The sequence below is a fragment of the Boleophthalmus pectinirostris genome, unplaced genomic scaffold, assembly GCF_026225935.1.
Source record: "Boleophthalmus pectinirostris isolate CB_2022bp ecotype Guang Dong unplaced genomic scaffold, ASM2622593v1 HiC_scaffold_3, whole genome shotgun sequence".
NCBI lineage: Eukaryota > Metazoa > Chordata > Actinopteri > Gobiiformes > Gobiidae > Boleophthalmus > Boleophthalmus pectinirostris.
In genome coordinates, this window is record NW_026571299.1 from 29,374,303 (window position 1) to 29,400,414 (window position 26,112).

Consider the following 26,112-nt stretch of genomic DNA (forward strand, 5'->3'; position numbering starts at 1 on the left):
AATTATTAGGGAGAGATCAACTCGCCTGTTCTCCTTTGTTGCCCTTTTCTCCCTGAGGTCCTCCCACCAGCACAGTGTCGCCCTGTGGAACCAACATATATTTGAAACAGTCAACTTCCTGCAGTCTAAGTGAAAAACATCAGTTGAATCTAAAACATCTCTTCAAAATTGCACAGTATTACATGATGAGCTAAAGCTCTCATGTCTAAATGGCTAATATTTCTAAAATTCCAGCTCATGTGCTACTCCAGGAGGGAACAGTGGGGAGACCAGTGATGCATGTGAGAATCAAGGTTAGTCTTTGGTTCTTTTGTAGCTTCTTTTGTAGCTCCAGTGATTGAAATGGTGTAGTTCTGTACGCCTGATCGCTGGTTCAGACAGAAAGATGTCAGAATTCACAGTACATCAGATTTTTGCATTAGGCATATTTTAACAGTTTAACTTGTGTCACCAGGAATGATGCAAAAGTGGTGATTTGTTTAGGCTGAATGTTGAATCAATACGCTGTTTATTGCAACTTGTCACTATTTCTTTGCCCGTTGAAGAAAAACTTAGAAAATGTGATTAACTACACAGCAGTTAATCACATTTTAATTGAGACTCATTGAGATTCATCCTCATGAATTGGAAAACCAGGAAATGCATAAATATTACACACTAGAAAAACCTTCTTCCTTCCTGATATTTCGACAGAATCTCTCCAAAACACCACTAATCAAACAATGATAGAAGCCCTCTCTGTCTGGACTCCACTCGGGTCATTCTTACTGAACCATAACCTCTCATTCTCTCTCACATCTTCCTCTTTTTTCCCTGTCAGCTCTCTGTTCTCTCTCTTTTATCTATGCACTGCCGAAACAGTCGCTCACACCATGAGAATACTATTAGAAATGATATTGTCTCATCAAATATATAATTCCATGGGTCTGATGATAATAATATCATGATGATTTATTGCTGTTTCGATCTATTGAGGTTGGAATGAGAAACAATAATAAACTTTGTAAACTATGTGAGGGAAAAAATAATCAAGTTTGGTAAAACAAAGGCCTATCCCTCTTTTCATGAGCCTTTTTTAATGCACCACATTAAGCTTTTACTGCACCACACTGTTTTCAATAGGGCTGCACCGATACTGATACGGGTGTCGAATATTGGTGCTGATTCAGGTAAATCTTGCAATATCGGGTGTTGTTTCCATGACATAATTCCTGTCAATATCCTGGTTAGACTCTTTACTGACTGATATCGGCCCAGGACATTTCATAATGTTTTGACTGTAATTCATGCAAAGCTCTTCAAAAGTTACTTGCAGGATAAATAACGGTTACATAACACAGTCAGATCAATTTGGTATAAATTAAGTGTATTTTGAGAGAAAAAAACAAACACACACCTTAGGTAAGACATTTTGGGTGCATGAATAGATGTGATGCTTTAAACACCAATTTGAAAAACTCATTAAGAAAGATAACTATGTTCCACCATCTCTCCCTCTTCTCATTTGGAACTATATACTGTACATTAATTATTATCATATCACAATGGTAGTAAAAGTATAGTAACAGTATGTAGTTCCTATTAATATATTATTGTTAGTTGATGTTAGTTGATCTATCCAAATCTCTCTACATATAACACACAATATACTGTTGAACCTCTATGCATTACTGTACATTAAATAGTCATCTCCATTTGCTGACGCACAAACCCAATGCTCTTACAATTATACACACACTGTGTCTGCTGTGGCGCTGGATGCATTGTATTGTACTGTATGGATCAGTATTGTATTTATTATATTGTCCTGTGTAATGTCTGTGTGCCTGCTGTATGTTGCAAACTAAATAAATGAAATACAAAAAAAAGTCAGTGGCTTGGGTCTTTTTAATGGAGAGGTCTCCATCTAATCTTCTGTCAGTAAAAGAATGTGGTTTAGAACGACTATAAGTTGCACTTTTTTTCATGGTTTGGCTGTTTCCTGTGACTTATACTTATAGCCTAGAGCACGGCGAGAGGCTGCTCTAGGCTCGTGTATCAGTATCTAGTACTGTTATTACTCCTGTACCACTGTCACTTCGCACTCTACTGCGCATGCCTCCTGTAGAAATAGCCGCTGTCTCACTGCAAATAGTGAAATATTCAGCCGAAGATGGTAATCGAGCAGCAGAAAGAAAGTTTGGAGTGAGCGAGAAACTTGTGAGGGACCGGCGGAAAGTGGGGATGGAGAGTTCAGCTTCAACAACCGGGCAGGTGCGCCATACAACTATAACTTGCCTTTCAAGATGAAATGTCAGTTCCTGGTCTCTGATTTTACAAAATACATTTCCCCAAAAACTGCAATTTATAATCCAGTGCGACTTATATATGTTTTTTTTCTTCTTCATTGCACATTTTTTGGCTGGTGCGACTTATACTCCGGAGCGACTTACAGTCTGGAAAATACAGTATATAAAATATATAATATAAAATAAATACATAGAATGGTAATAATAATAAGAAGATATTTTTGTTCTATCACCCAGCCCTATACTTACAAATGACTGTCAGTTCTGAAGCTGACCACAGTGCTGTGTGTGTAACCCTGAGCTGAACAAGGCTGATTGGATATTAAGATGCACAAACCTTTTCTCCTTTGTCACCTTGTAGCCCGATGTCACCCTGAGGAAAGAAAAATACAGCCACACTTCAACTCCTCATTCAGGCGTGTCAATTTAATTCAGTCATTTACATGGGCAAATCGCTTTGGGCCATGCAGATAACATGACAGTATTAAAATATGAACAGAAAAATGCTTTGGGAGGGTTCACCTTGTCACCTCGAGCGCCACGGAGGCCCGGAGAGCCCTGTTGGACAAATAAGAGCAGTGTTATGTTTCAGAGTAGTAGGAAAAATGACCATTCACACAGGAAATCCCTGAGGCGCTGTGCTTGGTCAGCCACAACAGAAATAAATAATAATGCTAAGATTTCTCCTGGGGCTCTACTGTTGATTAAACAGAGAGAGTAGGGTGACTCAGGAATGGCCATGTTTTGAGTTTGGAACACAACAACAGGATGTGTCACTGTTGTTTATGAGTAAATGACAAATTGGTTTATCAGTACTAGATGAACTGAATATATTTTGTGATATATTTTACTTCTATAATTTATATTTTTAAACAGACACAATGCATTTTTATTAGTTTTAATGAGATTTTTTATTACACTTTTGAGATATTGCGCAAATATTTGTGCAAACTAGATTAATCTGCAGTTTTCTGGTCAAAGAAGTCTAAATGTGTGCTGCCTTCAATGGTGACTGCAATTTCAAGTAGTTGGTGACATTGTGCAAGACTGCCCGTATTAGGGACAGAGTTTGAAGTGTGGATACCTTTTAAAGCAAATACACTGCCCTTTATATCCCTATATACCTCCTTCTTTAGTCCCGAGTTTAGCAGCTCTATTTGAAATGTGGGGTCTGATATAAACTATTAAACTAACTGTAAAGTACAGCTATAAATGTTACTGTGTTTATTGAATCTGTTTGTAAAATCCCTCAGTTGCCCAGGTAGGAATCATTAATAGTAATTGTTTGTTTTAGATGCAAAATAAATGAACAGAATCCAATGTTTTAATACACTTACTGTTGCTCCTCTCTCTCCATCAGCACCGGGACGACCGTCTTCACCCTAAGAAAATTTTAAAATAAAGTTGACGTAATCTCACACTCATCATTACTCATACACAGATGAAGGGCGAGTCTCACTCTTGGTCCTGGGTCTCCTCTCTCTCCTCTGGCACCTGGGACACCCAAGCCCACCTCCCCCTGGACACACAAGAAAATAAATGTAAATGAGAAATGTTTCTATGTAAAAATACATCAACAAATATTTCTCTTCTAACCTTGTCTCCTTTGGACCCATTTGTACCAGGGGCGCCCTTCAACAAATAACAGTGTTTGTCATGTACAGGTTCAGTCCACAATGCAATCACATGTACAGCACTTGGATGTACAGTAGCTGTCAATTAACTTTAAAAGTACATTATAAAACTTTTACAAATACACCATCTCTCTTTGTGATCCTTTCTCAGTCACACATACTGTACATAAAGAAATGTAATACAATAAAATTACTAGGACATAAAATGTGAAAAAAATGCTTAGTTTGACATTAGCATTAAAATAACACTGTTCTGTACTTACTTCGCTCTTTGAATATGTTTGGTTCATAAATGTAATTGCTATGCCATTAAATATTAAATGTAGAGAACTCACCGATTCTCCAGGAGGACCAGCGGGACCTGGACCTCCTGGGTTTCCTGCTCGACCTGGAAAACCTTGAAGACCCTTTTAAAAAAAAAAGTATAATTCACACATTAAAACTATCAATTCACATTTTCAAGCATTGAAATAATATTTGTGTTGATTTATTCAACCTAAAAGAATAAAGAATGGGAGGATCCTTAAAGTTATTATTTAAAAATGTATAAAATTTTCTTAGTCACAGTTTGTAGGCCACTGTCTAAATGTGTAAGAGTTGATTTTTTGTGTGTGTGTGTGTTAAGACAAATGTTTTGTCTTATGCCTGTTTGTATGTAAAAAACTTAATAGACATATGAATTATTATAAAATATATAAATGGCAGCCATTAAAAGTTATTGTTTAGTTTTCGAGGGTGGTGGTGTCTTCTATAGACTATAGCATTTCACTTCTATCCTACCAATGTTTTCATCATACACAGATCACATTTTATTTATTTGACTGTTTCACTTTTTAGTGTTAATAGTGTGATGTATTGTTATGGGTAAAACAGACCCTTTCTCCTGGAGGTCCCGGGGGTCCTGGGGCTCCGTTCTCTCCTCTGACCCCTGGGAGGCCATTGTCTCCGGACTTTCCCTGAAGACCTGGAGGACCTGCTGGGCCCGGTAGTCCTGGGTCTCCCTAAAAAATGCAGGAAAGGAGAATAGCACAGGGCATCATTTGATACGTAACTAAATAAGGAATAAACCAGGACCAAAATAGAACTAGAAAAAAATATAATTAGGATTACATCAGGGCTATACTTGGGAAAAAACAGGCCCATCCAAGAATAAGATGATACACTTTTGACTTTTGCATACTGTTAAATGAAGAAAAACAAATATACAAAATGGGAAATGAAAACTATGCATCCTTTTTGATACTCACTTTTAAACCTGGAGGTCCAGTGCGTCCAGCTGGACCGGCTAATCCTATGCCTTTCTCTCCCTGTAAATATTAATAAAAATACATTAAGTACAAACCATGAATATACAATTTAATAGCTTGCATCATTTTAATATGACATTGTACCTTATCTCCTTTGGGCCCTGGAGATCCTTGTGCTCCCTGAAAGACCCAACAAAATCATTACAAAATCAGACGAAATCATTTAGTTGTTCAAATTCGCGAAAGGACAACAGCACTATCGTCATAATTCAGCTGGAGACTCTCTCATCCGTCCTGCTTAGCATCTTACCATTGTTGTCATCACATGTAAATCTTTCATTAACCTTCAGCATGAAACACAATCACAGCCCCATTATCTCTGAAGATTGGCCTCAAATTCAATGGACGCCTCAAGAAACTGTCTAACTGGGAATGACAATTTGAATATAGATGGATGGCTTCAGACACAGCACACAAATGAACCACGTAACGACAATCTGATCATGTTTTAATCTCTTAATTACATGCAACTTTGGTTCAGTTGTCGCCGTTGTAAAGCGCTACACAAATAAAGTTTGATTGATTGAGTAAAAAGACCTTGTTAAGTGTAGGTAATTAGAGGAGTGATTTTTTATGTAATCAAAGTAATGGTGGCTTTTATTACACAACATGCTTAATTTGTTAGATAGATCTTAATGCTGTTGTGTGTGGTTTATTGATCCAAATTGTAAGATCATTGCATTTCAAGGTTATATGATTAAAAACAAAAGGGGAATACACCATGGAAACTGTTCTATTTATACTAGGTTTCCTGACTCTTTTTTTAAAGTGGGAAAAATCTGTTAACATTGACTAATTGGTTAATGGAATCTTAGCCAAAATTACATTATTATATAGTCACACAATTTTATTATATTGGGATATTATAGACTAGCCAGGCTGGCACCACCTAGTTCTTCTGCTCAATTTCATTTCTTTCCAGCGACTAGGTCAGGAATTGGAATACACTAGACCGGGAGTGTCAAACCCAAATTCACAAAGGGCCAAACTTAAAAACTGGGACTAAGTTGTGGGCCAAACTTCAACATCATCTGCAAGTTTTCTCTTCTTTCGAGATATGTAAATTTAAACCTTTTTTTAATTAAAATAAATGTTTAATAATAGTTTGGCTTAAACATTGAATCCAGAACAAGCATAATATAAAATAATATTTAAAATAAATAAAATTTCTATAGTCTATCTGTAGCCGGCGGGCAGCTCTAATACAGATTTGATATGATCTCACAGGCCAAATATAATTATATTGTATGCCAAATTTGGCTCCCAGGCCTGAGTTTGACAGGTCTGCACTAGACGGTTCGCAAAAATCCCGGAAGTGTGACTTCGGGCACCAACCAATCAGCGAAGAGTCAGACATTCTGTGTTGGCAACAATTCCTGAGATTGAGGATTTAAAGCCGGAACAAAGAGAATGTTTGGTGAATTTTATCAAGGGGAAAGACGTTATTGCCTTTCTTCCTACGGGATTTGAGAAAAGTTTAATATACCAGTTAGTCCCGTTAGCGACGCATTACATACGTCACAACCAAATAGCAGCGATTGGTTAAATGACAAAAAGTACCAGCCTACCGTCGAGCAAACGAATTCTAATGCTACAAGGTCAGACGGTTTCTACGAAGTGAAACCGGCTGATGAATCAGGCTAATTATAGACCAGATGATATTTGGGATTTTTTTGTTTTGTTTTGTTTAATTATGGATTTAACATCATTATTATTTATTTATTTTTACCAACAAATACACAAATGAATATTTTTAAAACCCAGTCTAGAAACTTTTTTAAAACATGGAGTATTACACTTCTGTGGATACTTGATAGTTGTTCATGGTAAGCTACAAAATATAAATCTGATGTCTTATATATTGATACACATTTGACTAAATATAGTGAATGAAATCTAAGCTGTTGGAAAATGAAACTTCTTTCATTTTCCAACATATATTGATATTTCTTCTGAAAAAAGTAATAAAAAATATTATATTATTTGAGATAAATTACTTACATCTTCTCCAGCCTCTCCAGGTTCACCCACCACACCCTAAGAAGGAGAATCATGAGAGCAAAAAGACATTCACAAAATAAGGTCCATTCAAGCTTACATGTGCCATTTTAAAAGCTGCATTAATATTAGATTCCCCTTCATTTGCATGATCTTCTATAGGAGCCATTGGACCCTATATCTATCTGGGGTTATTTATTATTACAAGGGATATTGGAAGAGCAGGAATACTGAAAGATAACGCAGGCTGTGGTGCACTGCATTATTAAATCCTATTTCAGCACAACATAAAAGAAGAATGTGCAATGTTTTCTCAAATCAATGAAAACAAAACATGAATATATGTATTATTTCATGTCCAAGAAAACAGGAATAACATATCTTCTCTGTCAGTTTATGTAAGGTGAAATTATAATTATTCCATAAAAATCAAATATATAGATATCATTTTAACCACAAGATTAATAAGGGGAATTTGTGGACTCTATCCCTGATCTACATTTGGGGAATATGGATGTTTCTTTCAAAAAATAATAAATGACTCATTGAATTATATTGGCTCTCCCATCTGTAATTTTGAAATGATCAAACTGTAACTAATGATGAGCCTTCAGCAATGGTTCTCAAACTTTTCACATCAAGTAGCACTTTACAAAATACTGGCTTTTTGCACACCACCAGATCTAAACCAGGTCTATATACAGACTTAAAGAGTCCAATTACACTATTGTATCATAATGTTGTTTTCTCATCACAAAAATAGTAATAGTAAGTATATTCAGGATGGATTATTCTCTCAAACTGAAAACACTTTGTTTCACATTGTGATGTCATGTGGTAACATAAAAGTGCACCAAAATGTATTTAAACCCCATACACCTACACTAGAATCATTTAGATTTTTTCACCTTGGAATTGCCAATCTCTACTGAACTAAAGGTAAAGGAAGCTTTGACTATTATTTTTGGGTTCTCCCCATATTATGGCAGTACATCAGAAATGGGCGAAACATGCTTGTGAATGTCTGGGTTGAGGTTCAAGTACTGCACAAAAATGGCAAAAACTGTACATTACAGTCTAATTCTGATTTTGTATGTTCTAATTTTGCATGTCTCCAAAAAAGACAATTACGATGATCCATTTTTCAATTCATCTCCCATCTGTAACTAAAGTGCAATGAAGGCTTCATGCTTCCAACCTTGTATGTATTACAAATCATACTGCAGTTTTATTTTCTTGTTGAAAAAAATTACAATGAAGTAGTAATAAATTATACCATGACCTTATCTTAATTAGTGAAATTATTAACTTACTCGCTCTCCTTTAGCACCAGGAGCTCCTCTGTCTCCTCTGTCACCCTAAAACAAATAATTAAAAAAAACATTTTTAATCATTATGTTACACTGTATGTTGCTTATGCCTTAATCTACTGACTCACCTTTTCTCCAGGTGGGCCTGCATCTCCTCTCGGTCCGGCCAGAGGCTGACCAGCGGGACCCTGAATTAACATAAATCCAATATAATGTGCAGTCATTTTACAATAAGTTGCTCTATCAGATTAGCAGAGAGGTAAATGGGTTTAAAAAGTGTTTAATTGCAGCTGAGGAGGAAGTTTCTGGCTGAATGTTAATGCTTTTTGGAGTGACTCACCCGATCTCCCTTGGGTCCTGGGGGTCCTGCTACAGCCTGAGAAACAGACATGAAATGACAGTTAGCTGTCCGATCCATAAACAGAGGTCTATTGAGTTTCTGCTACTAAGAAGTATTACAAATTGTCAGACGAAAGTGCTGATAAGTGTATTATATTTGACATGGACATGTAGTTAATATTAAAATGTAGATATATAATAGCAATATAAATGTAGATAGGACCAGAGATAGGGAAGGGCAACAAATAAATATTATTGTATTGACCTAAATCGATATTCAACACAAATTTTTGTACTGCTCTGTTCTCTGTGTGCCCTTTTTGAACAGACAAAATGGATCAGTTAATGGATGAAGAATATGTGAAACATACAGCCATACAAAACTATTCTTCACCTAAATTATTTTATATCCCAGATGAATACATTTTGTCATTTATTTATTTATTTAAAAAAAAAATAAAAATAAAAATTCTTGGAGAAGTGTACTGTGTAACTTTTTGGAGCAGGGTCCACCACCTGGTTGTCTCCATGATGATGTTACTGCTTTGCTGTAATGTTCAACAGTAGCATTAAACATATAGCTTTTTATTATTTTTTATTTTTTCATTACGGGTGTTTCTATTGGACAAAAATATCTTGAAAACATGCATCTTCACTGTGAATGAGCTTGCTTTCCACAGATCTGACCAATAATAACCTGCCCTGATTACGCCAACCACATAAAATGTTATGTTTTATTCCTGTACTGTAGAGAATTCTGGGCAAAGCAATATCTTGGCGCACTTTCCACCTGAAAATGTATGCAGTGCACCTTTAAGATAAACTTGTAGGTCTTGCTATGGATTCTGAAAGGTAAATATATGAGTAGGTATCTGTAAATATCAGAAATCGGCCACAGCTGCAGGTCAAATATCGGATATCGGTATCGAATCCCTCCCTCCGTCCCTAATAAATATTACAATTTTCTTGGCGCAAAATGTTCTGTTTCGATGTTTTCATGATTCATTCATTAATACCATTAGTATCCTCATCTGCTCCTAATGAAAGTTCACACTTCACTGAAATGGATCAAATCCACCTGTGACTCACTCGGAGCATGAAGGAGGAGAGTCTGTTTCTGTTCAAGGCAAATTTAATAAATCACGAAATTGCAATTTTACCAAAATTGTATGTCGTCATAGGAGTGAGATCAAGATTAGATTTCTATCACCAGGCAACTTCCTCAATAAGGCAATCTGGGACAATTCAGTCACTGTAAAGAGCCGGAAGAGCATTTACCTACAGTAGATAATGATCAGTCCGTTAGTAAATATACACAGACAATTAGCTTTTTACTCCCTTATTCACTCACCACAGGGTCATAGTGATGGAAAGTAACACTAGTACATGTAACAAAAATACATATTCTGAATACACATTTTAGAGTATTCCGATACAGTTACTCTTTCATTTAGTAATATTGTGAAAATTCTGTACACTTTCCAAAGATCAAACTAATACATTGTGTTAATTCATCACACAATTTGATCTTCAAACTGTGATATTGAGAAAAAAAAAGGTTGATACATGTGAATTTTTTCTTCTTAAATTAGTGATAAATAAACGCATAACCAACAGTACAACAAACATAAAGAAGTTTTTATCCTTTGTCATGTTTTTATGCTATACAGTTGCAATGCAACTCAGTGTGAAAGTATTCAGAACACAGTGGTCCATGCATCAGTATATACGTTCCAAAATACATTAGGTATTCACTCCATTCCATAACTAAATATATTTTTTACAATACATTCTTCCCAACATCGTGAGGGTCACTGGGATCTACAAGTTCATCTGACACAAAGTTTTTTGGATATCGGCGATGTGCTATGCATTTTTTCCACTTTTATGTTTTTACACTTTACAATTAATGCAACTCAGTGTATTGAATTAAAAGACACTATTTTTTGATTTCTGTTATATGATGTATCCTCAGCAAAAAACATATCCGGAGCTGTATTTTGTTTCAAACACTACACTGTACATTTAGGCTGAGTTCTTCTCTCAAACGGAAAACACTCAGTTTCACCTTGTGATGTTATGTGATAAAACAGGAAGTGCTCCACTGTGTTTTTAAACTCTATACACCTGCACTAGAATCAATTGGATGATTTTAGTCCTGGAATTCTCTAACAATCGCACAAAGTGGGCCAGAGCATTTAGGTTAGGTTGCTTTATTCGCACCTGTAGGTACATTTGTTCTGCAGATTTGAGAGGCTGGTCCCACGTTTCACATTTCATTCATCCACATGATACATAATAAACACATAAAAACACAATTACAAGTGTTACTATGCTCCATTCCATAAATAATTCATTCATCCATCACACTTTACTACAAATCACAATAAATATAAAATATATAAAAGACATGATTTTCCAAGACAGACTACTAAAATTGATAGATAAATAGATTAAAATGTATTCATAAGTACAACAGAAGCTGGAACGAAGCTCCTTTTCGTTCTAGATCTTGGGACTAAAGCCTCTGACCAGAAGGAAGCAGCAGAAACTCTGAGTTTAGAGGATGCTGCATGTCTTTTAGAATACTCTGGGACATCCAGGGAGTCCAGCCTGTTCTGACGATGGCCAATCACCTTACCTGTCCATTTAATCAGCTGATTAAGGGAGTTCTTGTTTTTTGCAGAGATGCTCCCAAACCATGAGACCAGTGACATTTTATAGAACAGTGTCATCATGGTTCTATCTACACAGTAGAAAGACAGTTTCCTTAGACAATGAGGCACTGGTGTCCTCTTTTATGCATAGCAACACAGTTGTTGTTAAAGCTCTTGAGCTCTCTTGAACTTTGGAGATGTACAGACTAATAATAAAGGCTTACCCAAACATGTGTGAATGAAACAAAACACAACTCCAGGTATGGTGTGTGTGTGATTAGGTAACAGCAGTATAACATGGCTTCAATCTCACAAGAATGTATTGTGTGTAATAAAGGACCTTTAAATTATTCAGAATACTGTAATTTGTCCATGAAACAGAATTTGGAATATGTTCAAAAATACATTCAGTATCCTTTAGTTCACATACAACCAACTGTACTAGAAAATGTGATCTGTCTTTGCCTCTGCCACTGTACACCAGCACATTCACATTTCAACCATTTGTTTTCCATTTTTGTGACAAACACCCTCTTTCCTTCTCCTCCGTGTGAAATATTATAACAGTTGTGGACCTATCATCTGCTGCTGTCACCTGTGTGCGCGTGTGTGTGTGAGTGAGAGAAACCAGGCCCTGTTATGAATCACCCCTCTCCCCCTCCCTGACAGTGTTACCCCGTCCAAGGCATCCTGTCCAACACGCATCGCAATTTGTGTCAATGTTTTTTTTATAACTGTGAGCCCACAATACATAATTCATGACTGGTACTATCAACAAACAAAGGCTGCTGCGATTTCAATTCAGCACTGTGAGGTAGGTTGGCAGCCCATAATAATCAGACCTCAAAGCACTGTTTTGTCCCTGTGGTATTTGCTGGGGGTGCAGGTGTAGAATGAAATACACGCAAGAAGACACAATGATTTGATGTTTAAAGCCACAATGAAACATGCACAACAGATTACATACATACGTAATATGTATGTTAAAAGACAAGGACAGTTGCATGGGCTACACACGAGTGGTTTGCTAATCAGGTACTTTAATAAAAATGTCAAGGAAACACGTGAAAGGACATTTTATTGTCTGGACAGTCAATACTACCCACTTATTTGCCAAAGATGTGCAATCTGCAACAGGGTCTCACAGGATTTCCAGTGGGCAGGATTGACAAATGGATTAACTAATCAGAGAAAAGCATGGTCTGTGAGTGAGTGTCAAAAATACACACACAAACAGATGCTTGTAAACTGAGCTGAAGGAGGTAAAAGATGTCATTCTGTATGATGTGTGGATATTTGAAAGCAAAGGTGGCGAAGGTCTTCTCAGCTGTGATTAGATCATCAACAAACTTATGGGAGACCTGATTTGTATGCGCCTGGTCCCTGACACTTCTGGCGATGAGTATATATAAGAAAGTCAGAACAAACATCGTGAAATGTGTACATTGGTTAAAAGAGTAGATCTCTGGAACAGCCTTGACAGGAAGATGAAGTCTCACGATTTTTGTGAGTTCACAACTCAAGAGAGCCATTTCAGATTGGTATATAGAGCTATTCAGAGGACTGCACATATCAGTCTGAGCCATGTTAGAACAGTTGTATAAATGACATGACTTCTCTCTTCTTCCTCTGTAAAAAAAATAAGTTTCAATGTATAACTCTGCAGATAAATCAGTTCTGACTATGTGCTACATTATACTATGAGTCTATTGTTGTATATATTGTCTATCTATTATTGTCCTTCTGTTTTTTATGAATAATGAATGAACAGTTATACAATCACATGCATACAATCACAGTAAGGTATAAAGGGCAGGCCTAATAATATGGATCAGCCTACACCTTTTCAATCTTTCTACATGACAAATGCTACTGTTATGGAAGATTAAATATACCTGGAACTGAAATAAACTAATCAATCAGTCAAACAGAAAAAGGAGGGGGAGGTAATAACTTTAATAATGTATTCAACAGAGTAATAGTTATTATATGTGCTCAGGAAATGTGAAGAGCAAACACACTGTAGTAGCCTGTAAATGCCACTCAGGAATGCAAATGTAAAACTATCACATGGGAAACAGTTTAATAGTTTATTTAAAAACCCTTTTAAAGAGATGAGGCACTGGGGGCACATGATGCTTTGAAGACAACACAACCATTTTACTCAGTTTTCCTCTACTTTGATGACAAAAGGTCTTTGGCTTATTCTATCAGGCTACAGGTATTTATCTAAAAAATATTCTTTTGAGATCAAAAGGTTATCAAATAAAGAAACATTGGTGATTTTAATGAGATTGACTTTATAACCTTGTATTGTTTGTATTGTGAACTGTATTTAGTTTTCCTTATAATGAAGCATAAATAAAGCATTACTAGTAACATTTAAACAAACATTAGCCAGTGGATCTTATGAGGGATTGTTATATATGTTAATCTTGTAAAACAAATTAAAATTATACCAAATTTTAAATTAAATACAGACAACACTACTATATAATTTCTTATTTTAACCTCTGTTCAAAACACAGCAGTAATCTGTCTCCATTGATATAGCTATAAATATGTATGACCTCGCCTGTCACTTTACCTTCACCTCTCTAAAATTAGACTAAAGTGCGATTCTCATAGACAGAATTGGCACGAGTGTCGTCAATCCAAGCCAATGTCTATTAACACATCAGCAGCGTGTGCACATGCGGTCACCTTTGGGTGTCAAAAACAAGGTGCTCTGTGAGAATGAGTAGAGGGTGGTGGTTAGATTTAAGGGACTGAGGTTAGAGCAGGGTCTAAGGTGAGTCATAGGAGCAGACATTGCACACTACGGTCATCAAAATATAAACTCTAGGGCTGTAGTCAACAGAGGCCCCGTCCACACTAGTACGTATTTGAGTCGTTCTTGTTGCAGATGCAGTGTTTGTCCACACTAATCCATGGAAAACAGCTCCATGGAAAACAGCTCCAGAGATGGAACAATCTGGTGCCGCCAGCTCCCACTAATTCATTTGAGTACAGATCTGATCCAGCACTGTGTGGACACCTGAAAACGCTGATACACTGATGTAGGTCTATGCGCCGCGAAGTAATTCACCGTCAAAACGCTAAGAGGCAAGAATATATGTCCATTCATATATACGGTCTATGTGTACAACTTGCAGACATATAATCTCTGAAAACTTTAACATGAACCATCTCCAACACAATGGACGCACAGAACAGACTCACCATTATCAGAACACCCCTCTGTCACAGAAAAAACACATATATTCCACTTAGTCGTATCCTTTAGTCTGACAGAAGCTGAACCACATCAGCGCACAATAGCGAGCTGTTTTTTTGATCTTAGTTTATGCAAATTAGCCATGCGGTTTTAAGTTTCGTTTCTGTAAAATGTAAACAAATATGCACAAAGCTGTGTGGATAGGGAAGGCTTGAGGACACAGAAATGACGTGTCTGGACACAAATCTTTCCAATATGGTGATACGATGATGCGTTTCAGTATAAACGTAGCCTGAGCCAAACTGCACTTCCTGCATTCATACAAAAACAACCATTAATGCAAAAAAGTACTAGGAAACAACATATACATCTGTCTGTTTACATGTAAATACCAAAAAATATAAAATCTTCTCTCAGCTAACTCACGCACCAACTTCTCGGTTTTGCTGTTGTCCCATATAAATCCTTATAATTTAAAGAAAATGATTGGTCAACTAATACATATTTTTTACGTATTTTCACCATCAACCAATTAATCAACAAAACAATAACAGGGTTGCAGCTCTATTAAATCAGATACTAGTGAATACCTTTCAGAGCATTTTTATTCAGATCCAAACTACTGATTATATTTCAACATACTATCATAGAATTCACAGTGAGCTAATTGCTACCATTCAAATTGCTATTTCAGTGTGTTTGCAAATGCATTGCAGCCCCATTAAATTAACCACACAATTCTTTATCCCAACTGCAAGTATGTGAGGAAACTACTTAATATATTACTGACAAACTGGCAACATATTTGGAAGCAATAATTAAATGATAATAAAAACAGGGATAGGATTTTTTTAAGGTTTGTGGATAACACAAAACTTGCACTACACCAGATATTGCACACACAAAATGGTTGGCTGGACAAAAATAACTAGTGACAAACTAAAAAAAAAAAAGCTCTGTTCCCAGGAGCCTTTGGAGCAGTCAGTTCTTAATAAACTGCGATAAACACTTGAGACAGCTGAAGTTTTTAAATAACCCCTAATCCCTCCTCCAAATATTCACAAAACACTAGAGGACGTTTTCATAATCAGCACCACGACTTTCCACACTCATTTAACAAAGCCCCCTCGTCCTCTCAACTGCTCCCTATGAGAGTCTTCCACCACAGGACACCCTCTGTACCTCTGAGTTTATCCTCTGCCCCTATAAGGCTAACCTCTGCACCTTTCAGTTTATCTTCTATACCTCCTCTAAGTCTATCCTCTGCACCTCCTCTGTGTCATTCCTCTGCATCTATGAGTCTATTCTCTGTGCCTTTTCTGAGTCTATCCTCTGCACCTCTGAGTTGATCCTCATGGTGTCTCTGGGAGTCATTCAGCCCAGAGCTGCCACTGAAAAAAGTACAGAGGGGTGGCTGTGCATAGGGTGTAGGGGAAATATGAATTTTCTGAGCAATGACATCTTGACTTCAGGAGAATAAAGATGACTCAAACATGCATGAATCACTCTAAATACAGCTTTGAGTAGGTAAATAAGAAAGAACAATTTTAACATGTCATAAAGCTCTGAAAAGTTAGTTTGGCATCTTCAAAACAGTACATAACCGAACAGTGGCAAAGCAACACTGAAGGATTGGTAAAATACAGTTTGCCAAGTTTGAATTGACTTCCACTAAAAGCAGCAATGACACCTCCTATTGCCAGGGTCTAAGCGCCAACAGTTATCTTTTTAAAATACTTTTACCTCAGTTTATCCTTATTAAGAAATTATTACAAGCTAGGGCTGGGCAATTAATTGAATTTGAATGGAGATCGAGATTCAATCCTGTTTATTTGATAATGTCAGGAAAAGCATGTGGTGTGGAGCAGAGCTTAGACTTGAGGATTTTTCTTTTTGTATGAAATGGCACTGATCTGGCTTGTTTATGTTCATGAAATCAATTGTGTGTGTGTGTGTCAGCAGTTTAATTTAGTTTTTGAAAAGAATAAACACAATTGAGATTGAGATCAGTCAATATAAGTAAAAAAAAAACATGATTACCGGTATCTATTTTAATTTATTGCCATAGCAGACATTTTTTGTATATCAATCTCTGCTTGTCATTATTATTCCGCTCCCCTCAGAATACTTTTCCATCAGTCTTACCACACAGTACCAGAATGCCTTACAAATATATAGCTTTGGGCACATAGTCACACAGAGCAATATCCAACCACAGCAGTCAGACACAAAACTGCCTGAGGTCCATTTGAATGACCGGGCCCCTGTGGGACTCTTCACATCAGGCCCTCGTTTAGTCCAGTGATGAGTTTGTGAACACTGCTCTGCCCCTGGGCTCAGACTAAATACAACATAATATAATATACGTATGCTGTGTGAGATATTGTGAGGTTGTATGATTGAGGTTGAGCAAATTTGACATAACGGTAATATCACTGTCAACAAGCCTGTGTGAGGTATATTTCAGTGACTCCGGCAAATAGAATAATTATCCACTGCAATCACACTGATACATTAGCGCAGCAATACAAGCCAGGTGGCAGAGGTGTTTTGCCGAAGGAAAAAACAATATGAAATGCTAGTAACAGGAATTGAACCATCAGTCTTCAGATTACGTAGTAATCATGTCTTGCAAAAGATGTTGTAACTAGGAGCAAAGAAGAACTAGACCAGGACTAGAATGAGATCAAGCAAAGTCTACATAATGGCAGAATGTTTAAGAGATCACTGCCAGCTTTTAATCTGTATGGAAAACACAATAATTAGTGCAATAATATAATAAACTGTATGTAAATTTACACAGCTCCAATCATTTTATATATTTTCATTAAATTTGATCTTTATTTATATAGGGAAGGACCAATGCAAGTACAGTACTTTTCATTAGTACAAAAGGAAAAAATAAACAGCACATTATACAGTACATTTACAGTATTTTCATTATTTAAAAAGAAAAATGCAATTATGTTTATGTATATTCGATATTATGGACTTCAAATGTCAAAAGGGACTAATGAGTTCAGTATAGATTGTGACTCAGGGTGTGTAATTTGCTCTTAATCTGGGTTTGAGCCCTGTTTAGTCCTGATGTAGACTTAGTTTGGTCCTGTTCTAGTCTTGGTTTAGTCCTGGTCTAGTCCTGATTTAGACCTGGTTTAATCCTGGTTTAGTCCCACTTTAATCCCAGTTTTGATGCGGTCTCTTTGCAAGTGTGAACCTGTCTACAGTCTAATTAGTAAACAAAAACAAACTGTGGTCAGTGTCCGGTTAGCGCATGCAAATCTCAACAATTCCCCACATTTTCAAAAGTTATTGTGAATATTTTGCTCGTTTTGCTCTGCCCAAGTCTGGAGTGGCAGTGACTTTTGCCAAAATCTAAAGCCAGAATAGTTGGGGAAGCTTTAGAACTGGCAGAACCATAGAAACAACATTTGGTGAGACGTGAGGCATTACAGAAGCAAAACTAAGCTGGCAGTGGATACAAAGGCCACCAAACCCAATCTCACACAAGTCTGCAGAGAGACAGTCCATGAAATTCACATCACAAAAACGTCCTGCTGCCTTTGAAAAGTTAGTCTGTTTCTTTTCTTTAAGCCCTGTCTGGTTTTTCGTTTGCCTTCAATCCAACCAAGATTTACAAGATTCACTAAAATGCCTTTGTAACTCGTATTTTTTGACAGTAGAATAAAATTGCCCAGAGTTTACTTATGATGTTAAGTGGTTTACCTGATTTGTACTGTCTGAAAACCAAAATTCTTCTTTACTTTCATAACTCTAGCAACCAAACTATTTATAAGTATTTTCACAACTTTTAAAAGCTAGAGCACATAGAAGTCTCATTTTGATCGTACAAGCTGCTTTTACAATATACACACAGTACACATTTCTATTTCTATTCAATTCTATTAAAATCCTATATGGCATGACTATAAACATTAACTATTTTGTTATTTTTTTGTATAGTTTGATGAAGAATTTCCTCTAATAAAAGCCAAGATAAACTTTAGCCATTGCAAATCCTTATAAGCAATCAGGTTAGTTTGTTAAACGAATAAGGTGAGTTGTATGGATTTACTGATAAAATGTCAATGTCACAAAGTAATTTCACTGTCCACAGAGTTGTTCCCCTCACCTTCCCAGGAGGACCACTGTCTCCCTGCTCTCCCTTCAGACCAGCCAGTCCCGGGGGTCCTACGATGCCCTGGAGACGAATAACAAAGTAAGGACACACAAAGACTGTAGAAATAGACTTACAATGGACAAAGCAGGTTTATTCTGACACTTATCTATGTTTTCAGAACACATTTTAAAGCAAAAAAAAAAAACAGAGTTGTATATTGTTTCATTCACGTTGTTTTATTAATCTACCAATCCAAAGTCGTCTTTTCTGAGCACTCAAAAATGCATTTTTATAGTGGCTGTTTAGTTGCTTCATAAATAAAACTATGGACTTCCTACACATCTTTTAAGCCAATAAACCATCATTGGATTTTTTTTTTTTTTTTTTTTGATTCAGCCTCAATTTTTACTATCTAAATGTTAATTACTGTTACTAACAGCAAAGAGAGCTCCAGCGCCTACATTAAAAATGCTGAAGTTTATCAATCATCAATCAATCAAAATTTATTCATTTTTCATACAAAAAATGCAACATAAATCTCCCCCCCCACCCCCACCCACATACACACAAAGCTAAGCTAAACAGTTGGGTCTTGAGATTACTATCTGTGACACAATAATAATAAATATTAATAAAATGATAATACTTCTACTTCTACTTCTACTAACTATCGGGAATCTGACATAACTATCTTCTTTACAACTAACTATCTGGAATCTGGAAATTTATACTAACTGTCGGGAATCTGGGACACTAACTATCTGGAATCATAAAGTAGATTTTCATATGCAGACATTATTTTAAGTTAAATAATGTGAAATATGAAGAATGCATAATATATGTTCTGGAATGTAACTGTACCTGTTTTCCGGGGAGCCCTGGGATGCCTTCTTTACCTGGGACCCCATCTCGACCTGGGACCCCTGGTTTACCTGCTTCACCCTGTAACAGACTCAGGTATTACAATACCGTCGATTCAATACAACCAGAAACCAGAGACTATAGTCTGGAGATTTGTTGGAATAAACATCCTGTCCATATGTTCATGGATCAATTTGCTGAGTTGATTTTTTTTATTAGTACATTTTGTTTAATTTTATTTGCTTAATATGTTTGATTTGCTATTTAAGCCATATTAACACTATTCTCTATGCAGCTATATCATTACTATGGAATTATGTTTGGATATTTTTTTCTTTTCTATAATACCCTTGATTACATGTTATCATATACCAAATTAATAACACGTTTATTAATAGCGGCTTATAGCAAATACATGTTACTCAAATGGACTGATTTTGATTTTCAGTCCAGTGTTTGCTCAAGGCCAGAAGCAGTGAGTGAAATAGAAATTACATTTATTTATTCTAATGGATAACCACTCACCAGAAAAAAGCTTGACCAATCACCAACCAGTCTCATAATTTTCCACATTATGAGGTGATAAAAGCACCACTTATTTCCCTAAACACATTTTCTGGACCCTTAATTACTTTGTTTCGAAAATGGCCGAGCTCCAAATCATTTTATTTTTCCGACTCGGTGTTTGGTTTGTGCAGTACTCACCACCTGCCCGGGCAGTCCTGGGGGGCCTTGTGGACCCTACGAAGAGAGAGAGAACGGTAGAATGAGTGGAAGGGAGAGAGAGAGACAGAGCGGGGGAAAGAGTAAAAGAGAAACAGAGGGAGGTAGAGAGAGGGGGCATCAAAAGACACAGAGACAGAGGTGGCGAGAAAGACAATGAAAGGGATAGAGAGAGAGGGAAATAGATTGGTTTGTAATGCATTTCATCAAGAGAAAGAGAAATGTGGATTGAGAGAGAAAAAGAAAAGAGAGAAAAGGGTCAAAGAAAGGAGATAAATACACAGAAAGAGTGTAAAACAGAGAGGGGAGAGTCAGACAGAGAAGAGAAAGAAAGAGAGATAGGTAAGCGAGAGAGAGAATTGTAATGAATTGCATGAAGAGAAAGAGAGAAAGACAGAAAGGCATGGACAGAGAAAGAAAGGAAGAGAGAGAAAGAGAGTGAGAGAAAGGTGGGATGAAGAAAGGAACAGTGTGAAATGGAAAGATGGGTGTACAAAAAAGAAGAGTATAAAAGAGAGAAAGAGAGAGAGCGACAAACAAAAAGAAACAGACAGAAAGAGAGGAAGTAAGGGGGATACAAAGAGAGAATTGTAATGAATTTCATGAGAAAAAATGTTTGTTCAGACAGAGAAGAGCGGTGATTTATGAGGACATTTACCACAGCTCCGGGAGGTCCTGGGGGTCCTGGCAGACCGGTGCTCCCCTGGGCACCTGGGGGACCCTGCACAAAGAGGAATGAATCAGGGACATAGGGTCTATTAGCTGTCAGTACACACATCAACCTACAACACAGCTGGAATAACAATGGTCTACCCCCAGCACTGATAGAAGTTACTGGGGGCATGGGACAAGATCTCATTCCTAAGGATCTAGCAAAATAAAATAAAATAAAATACCATATTTTCAGGACTAATGAGCACACTTCAGTATAAGTCGTATTAACTAAATTTTAACAAATTTTTAAAATTGCACATATATATAGGCCACATCTGAATATAAGCCGCAGGTGTTCACGTCTTCAAGAACGTTTTCAAGTTCAGGCCGTCTGCTTTTATCACCTCTCAAAGTTTCTGCCATCTTTTTGCATTGAGTCAGTCCGTCACGCTGCCATCGTGAACGTCTCACCATCAACTCACTGATGCCGAGCTCACGTGCAGCCGCTCTGGTTCCTTCTTCCAGAGCTACATCTATTGCCTTTAACTTAAAAACTGCATCATCTGCATTTCTTTGTGTGTTTTCCATGAGAATCGCAAAATAACTGTTCAAAACACAATCAAATGATCATCTTCCTCAGCGCATCACCCCCATCTCTCCCCGCGCTCTATGGCACATGACTCCTGCAAGAGCCTCTGTCCTGTCTGGATCATGTCAGTGTCTTGGAGGATTTCAGCAGATTTCAAGCTCTCCGTGGAGCAGGTCTAGTTCTATCAAGTTCTATCAGGTATAAGTGGATGTCTGGCTACTGAAGTTTGAGACGTTTCTTCTCGTCATTTACGCATTCGGGTAAGACGTGTCCCTCACACAGACAGCGGCGCTTTCTGCACTCAGGCTGTGCATCTGCCGTGTTGCCAAACCATAGACTGTATATATGAATAGACAATGTGCCAAACAAAGAATTCGTCCATATATTAGTCACATTGTTTTGTTAGCCGCAGGGTTCAAAGTGTGAGAAAAAAGTAGCGGCTTATAGTCCAGAATTGATGGCAAAATGGTAAATTTGGTTGCGGAGCCATAGTTCCAAAAAGCAGTCCCACAGTGAAAGAAAAATAAAATAACTTTAAAAACTGAAACTGTGGGCTAATTTCTTATAAATTATGCAAAAAAGTGTGCCTTGTCTTGTTCTTGTGGAAATTGTTTTTCATCCCACCCCTAGTTGTGGTAGCAGTAGCAGTTTAGCAAGAAAATCATTTTAAGAAATAGTAGTAATAGAGATCTGGATTAAACTTCTTAAAGGTGCGTTGTGTAACTTTTCTGGTGCAGAGTCCACCACCTGCTTCTCCATGGAGATGTTATTGCTTTGACAGACATGTTTCACAATGTAGCTTTATATCTTTCTATCATAACAGAGACCAAACAAGACCAAGTTACAGGTCAGATCAGTGGAAAGGCAAACCCACTCACACCCAGAATGTTTTTTTTTTTTTTAGAGATAAACCACCCGTAATTGAATAAATGTAAGGTAGAGCTTTTTATTGTCATACTGTGGAACATTCCAGGCAGAGCAATAGCATTTTTTTTTTTATATTAAACCACATTCTTATATTTTTCCCAATCATTTTTCCATTACTAGAATATTTAATTGTACAGTTAAGCTTTTGTAAAATTACATAGCCATAAATTATATTACATTATATTAAGCCACATAGCTCTTATATAAAGCTTCATTTTGCACTATATACTGCATGTAAAAATGTACTGTCATCTCCAAAGAAGCCATGGTTTTAATAATCTGCTTTAGTCAATCAACCGTTTTGCGTGTCTAAGTAAATACGGGAGTTGCATATGGTATACACTTAACCAGCTATGTGTCACATTAATGTTAAAGTCCAACAGCAGGAAGCATCTCTATACAGTATACAACAGCCAAACAAAATATGGGTAAAAACTAACTATGATTCAATTGTTGGGCCAGCTGTACTTGAGTTGTTTACATCTGTATTCTCCATTAGTTTACTATTACTGGTAGGTTGAATACCATTGAATAAGATGTGATAACACGCCAAATCTATGTTAATGTGTAGTAGTAAAAGCCTGATACTTGTGTAAATTTATTTTTAATGGTGCACTTACTTGGCTACTCTACTCTAGCCTGATTCATCAGCCGGTTTATTTTTGTGGAAACCGTCTGACCTGGCAGCATTAGAATTTGTTCACTTGACGGTAGGCGGGTGCTTTTTCATTTAAACAATCGCTACTATTTGGTCGTGACGTATGTAATGTGCCGCTAACAGGGCTAAATGGTATATTACGTTTTTCCCAAATCCCGTAGGAGGAAGGGCAATAACGTCTTTCCCCTTGATAAAATTCGACAAAACGACAAAAAACATTGTAAATCCTCGATCTCGGGAATTGATGCCAACACAGAATGTATGGCTCTTCGCTCATTGACTGGTGCCCGAACTCGCACTTGCAAATCATCTAGTGTATTTTGATTCCTGACCTAGTCGCTGGAAAGAAATTAAATTGAATGGAGGCACTAGGTGGTGCCAGTCTGGCTAACTCTACCCATCCAATGTACTTTTTGTAATACGTGAAAGCAGATGTAATATTGTAACTAATAAGCACTGGTAGCAGTAGCAGCAGTCGTGGTAGTAGTACTAGTACTAGTAGTAACAGTGGATGTAATAACAGAAGGATGTTGTTTTTCTATTTTGAGGATTAGTAATTTTACCTGCACACCGACACCAGGCTCTCCTTGAGTTCCCTGAAAAACAAAACATTTCATAAATCAGCAATACCTCATTTAGTTCAATAAAAAGTATAAAGTCAACATTATCATCATTATCATCCCCATCAGAGGAACTCACCTTCACACCTGGAGCTCCGGGGGGGCCATTGGGACCCATAGGACCCTGGATTAAACATACAAACCATAAACTGTTTAATGAGCAGAGCAATAACAACATCATTCACGGTAATTAAAAGGGATGTATTATGTATAAAACTGACTCTTATTAGCTTTTAACTATGCCATAAATGTTCTAATGGGACTTACTCATCATTAGCTTGCTCAAAGTTGTATTTCGTTTGATTCATGCATGTTGATGTAATTTTGTATTGTCCTCATTCGAGTGCTAAAAAAAACCTGTTTCACCTACTCCCTGTCTTCACCCACAGCTCTGTATTTACCTGCGATTATTCCAAAAAATCACTCTGTGTCATACATGTAGGGATCAAAAGTGTTACATAGCCATTTTTAATAATAGAAACATGTACAAAAAATTTCAGTATGAAGTCTGGACCTATTTTGAAAATGTTTCTGTTATTAAGCCGCTGTAGATCTATTTTACAGTTTAAACAAAATGTAAAATGATCACTAACATGAGCTATAGTTTAATATTAAATACATTGAAAATAACTTCTGTAAGCACTTACAGTTGGTCCTCTGATGCCAGGTTCTCCAGGGTTTCCCTATAACACAAACAGAAATTAGAGAAAAAATAAACTTAATACATGTTGTAAAAATGTATATTTATCTAAAAGATGTGTAAAACATGTAAACACTAAAATACTGACAGAGACAACATATAAAAGGTCATATCTTAGCCCTGTACTAAAAAGCTGGATCAGTTTACCTCAAATGCTCTTTACTATTTGCTTTTAGTGTATTGTACTTATATTTCAGGAACACAAATTACATCATTATTTTTAAGTTACATGTATCTAGTCTATGAAGCAACACTATGTAACTTTCTGGAGGTGGCACGTCACCATCCATGGAAACAGACTCAAATAAGCGTCACAAGCCCACTCACAGGGATGCATGTTTTTCTCAAATTTTCCGTGCAACAACAGCCTCCAAAATAGAGAACAAAATATGTTGTTTATTTCAGACTATTACTGGCTAAAAACTTGCACAGTGGGCCTCTTATTTTAAAGCTTTATTGTAGAAATGTCTTGTCATCTCTTCAGACAGTAACATATGGGGTAGATTTAACCAGCTTCATAGCGCAAGGACAAGCTGACACATAAAAACACAGACAAAACACAACAGACTCTACACAGACGCACAACCCATGTAAATAATGACACAGCACAGACAGACTCACACGGTTAAGCTGCAGAATCAATGTGAGAGTCTGACAGCAAACACACAACAGGAGGCAGCTGCATGCATGATAAGAGTCACAACAACTCGCTACAACTAAACCCAATGTAGTAGGCTATACCCCAACTGTTTTACACTGAAATACAACAAGAAATAAGGCCTGGCACATCTGCTGACATTTCTTGTTGTTTCTGCTTCTTTACAGTAATCATTTAACGGGTGGATGGTATCTTAGTTGATCAAATTTTGTATTATTTGAGTACTTATTTGATCAAGATAATAGGATTTAAAAGGACAACAGCAGTTAGTAAGAGTTATGGGTGTGGCTGAACAATTGAATCTGTCTTTTCATTTGTGAAGATGCTGTCGACAAGCCTGATTCATCAGCCAGTTTTACTTCTTTCACTTTGTAGAAACCGTCTGACCTCGCAACCTTAGATTTCGCTTGCTTGATGGTAGGCAGGTACTTTTTATCATTTAACCAATCTCTGCTATTTGGTCGTGACATATGTAATGCGCCCCTAACGGGGCTAACTGGTATTTTAAGCTTTTCCCATATCCCGTAGAAAGAAGGGCAATAACGTCTTTCCCCTTGATTAAAATCTCCAAACCAATTCTCTTTGTTCCAGCTTTAAATCCTCGATCTCGGGAATCGTTGCCAACACAGAATGTATGGCTCTTCCCTGACTGGGTGCAACTTGCACTTCCGGGGTTTTTGAAAAACGTCTATTGTATTTTGATTCCTGACCTAGTCACTGGAGAGGAATGAAATTGAGTGGAGGGCACTAGGTGGTGCCAGCCTGGCTAGCTGTCTACTAGTACTAATACTAAAATGTCTTTAGCTAACCAACCATGTCTTTAGTCAACAACAGCCTTACCTGTTTAATACC

The 26,112-nt window shown here is 36.9% G+C and overlaps 1 protein-coding gene across 1 annotated transcript in view; it reads right to left on the reverse strand.

The window, feature by feature from the left end:
* col7a1 (collagen, type VII, alpha 1) overlaps positions 1 to 26,112 on the reverse strand; it is a 122,149-nt gene that overhangs the window by 26,911 nt on the left and 69,126 nt on the right. Inside the window, exons 80-100 of the mRNA XM_055161022.1 lie at positions 24,550 to 24,585; positions 23,982 to 24,026; positions 23,846 to 23,878; positions 21,113 to 21,175; positions 20,437 to 20,472; positions 19,732 to 19,812; positions 18,883 to 18,951; positions 8,878 to 8,913; positions 8,666 to 8,725; positions 8,541 to 8,585; positions 7,231 to 7,266; positions 5,314 to 5,349; positions 5,170 to 5,229; positions 4,798 to 4,923; positions 4,258 to 4,329; positions 3,885 to 3,920; positions 3,748 to 3,807; positions 3,626 to 3,670; positions 2,811 to 2,846; positions 2,626 to 2,661; positions 26 to 82 (exon numbers count right to left, since the gene is read on the reverse strand). Coding sequence (XP_055016997.1) covers positions 26 to 82; positions 2,626 to 2,661; positions 2,811 to 2,846; positions 3,626 to 3,670; positions 3,748 to 3,807; positions 3,885 to 3,920; positions 4,258 to 4,329; positions 4,798 to 4,923; positions 5,170 to 5,229; positions 5,314 to 5,349; positions 7,231 to 7,266; positions 8,541 to 8,585; positions 8,666 to 8,725; positions 8,878 to 8,913; positions 18,883 to 18,951; positions 19,732 to 19,812; positions 20,437 to 20,472; positions 21,113 to 21,175; positions 23,846 to 23,878; positions 23,982 to 24,026; positions 24,550 to 24,585 — 1,104 coding nt within the window. The remainder of the gene's footprint in view (positions 1 to 25; positions 83 to 2,625; positions 2,662 to 2,810; positions 2,847 to 3,625; positions 3,671 to 3,747; positions 3,808 to 3,884; positions 3,921 to 4,257; positions 4,330 to 4,797; positions 4,924 to 5,169; positions 5,230 to 5,313; positions 5,350 to 7,230; positions 7,267 to 8,540; positions 8,586 to 8,665; positions 8,726 to 8,877; positions 8,914 to 18,882; positions 18,952 to 19,731; positions 19,813 to 20,436; positions 20,473 to 21,112; positions 21,176 to 23,845; positions 23,879 to 23,981; positions 24,027 to 24,549; positions 24,586 to 26,112) is intronic.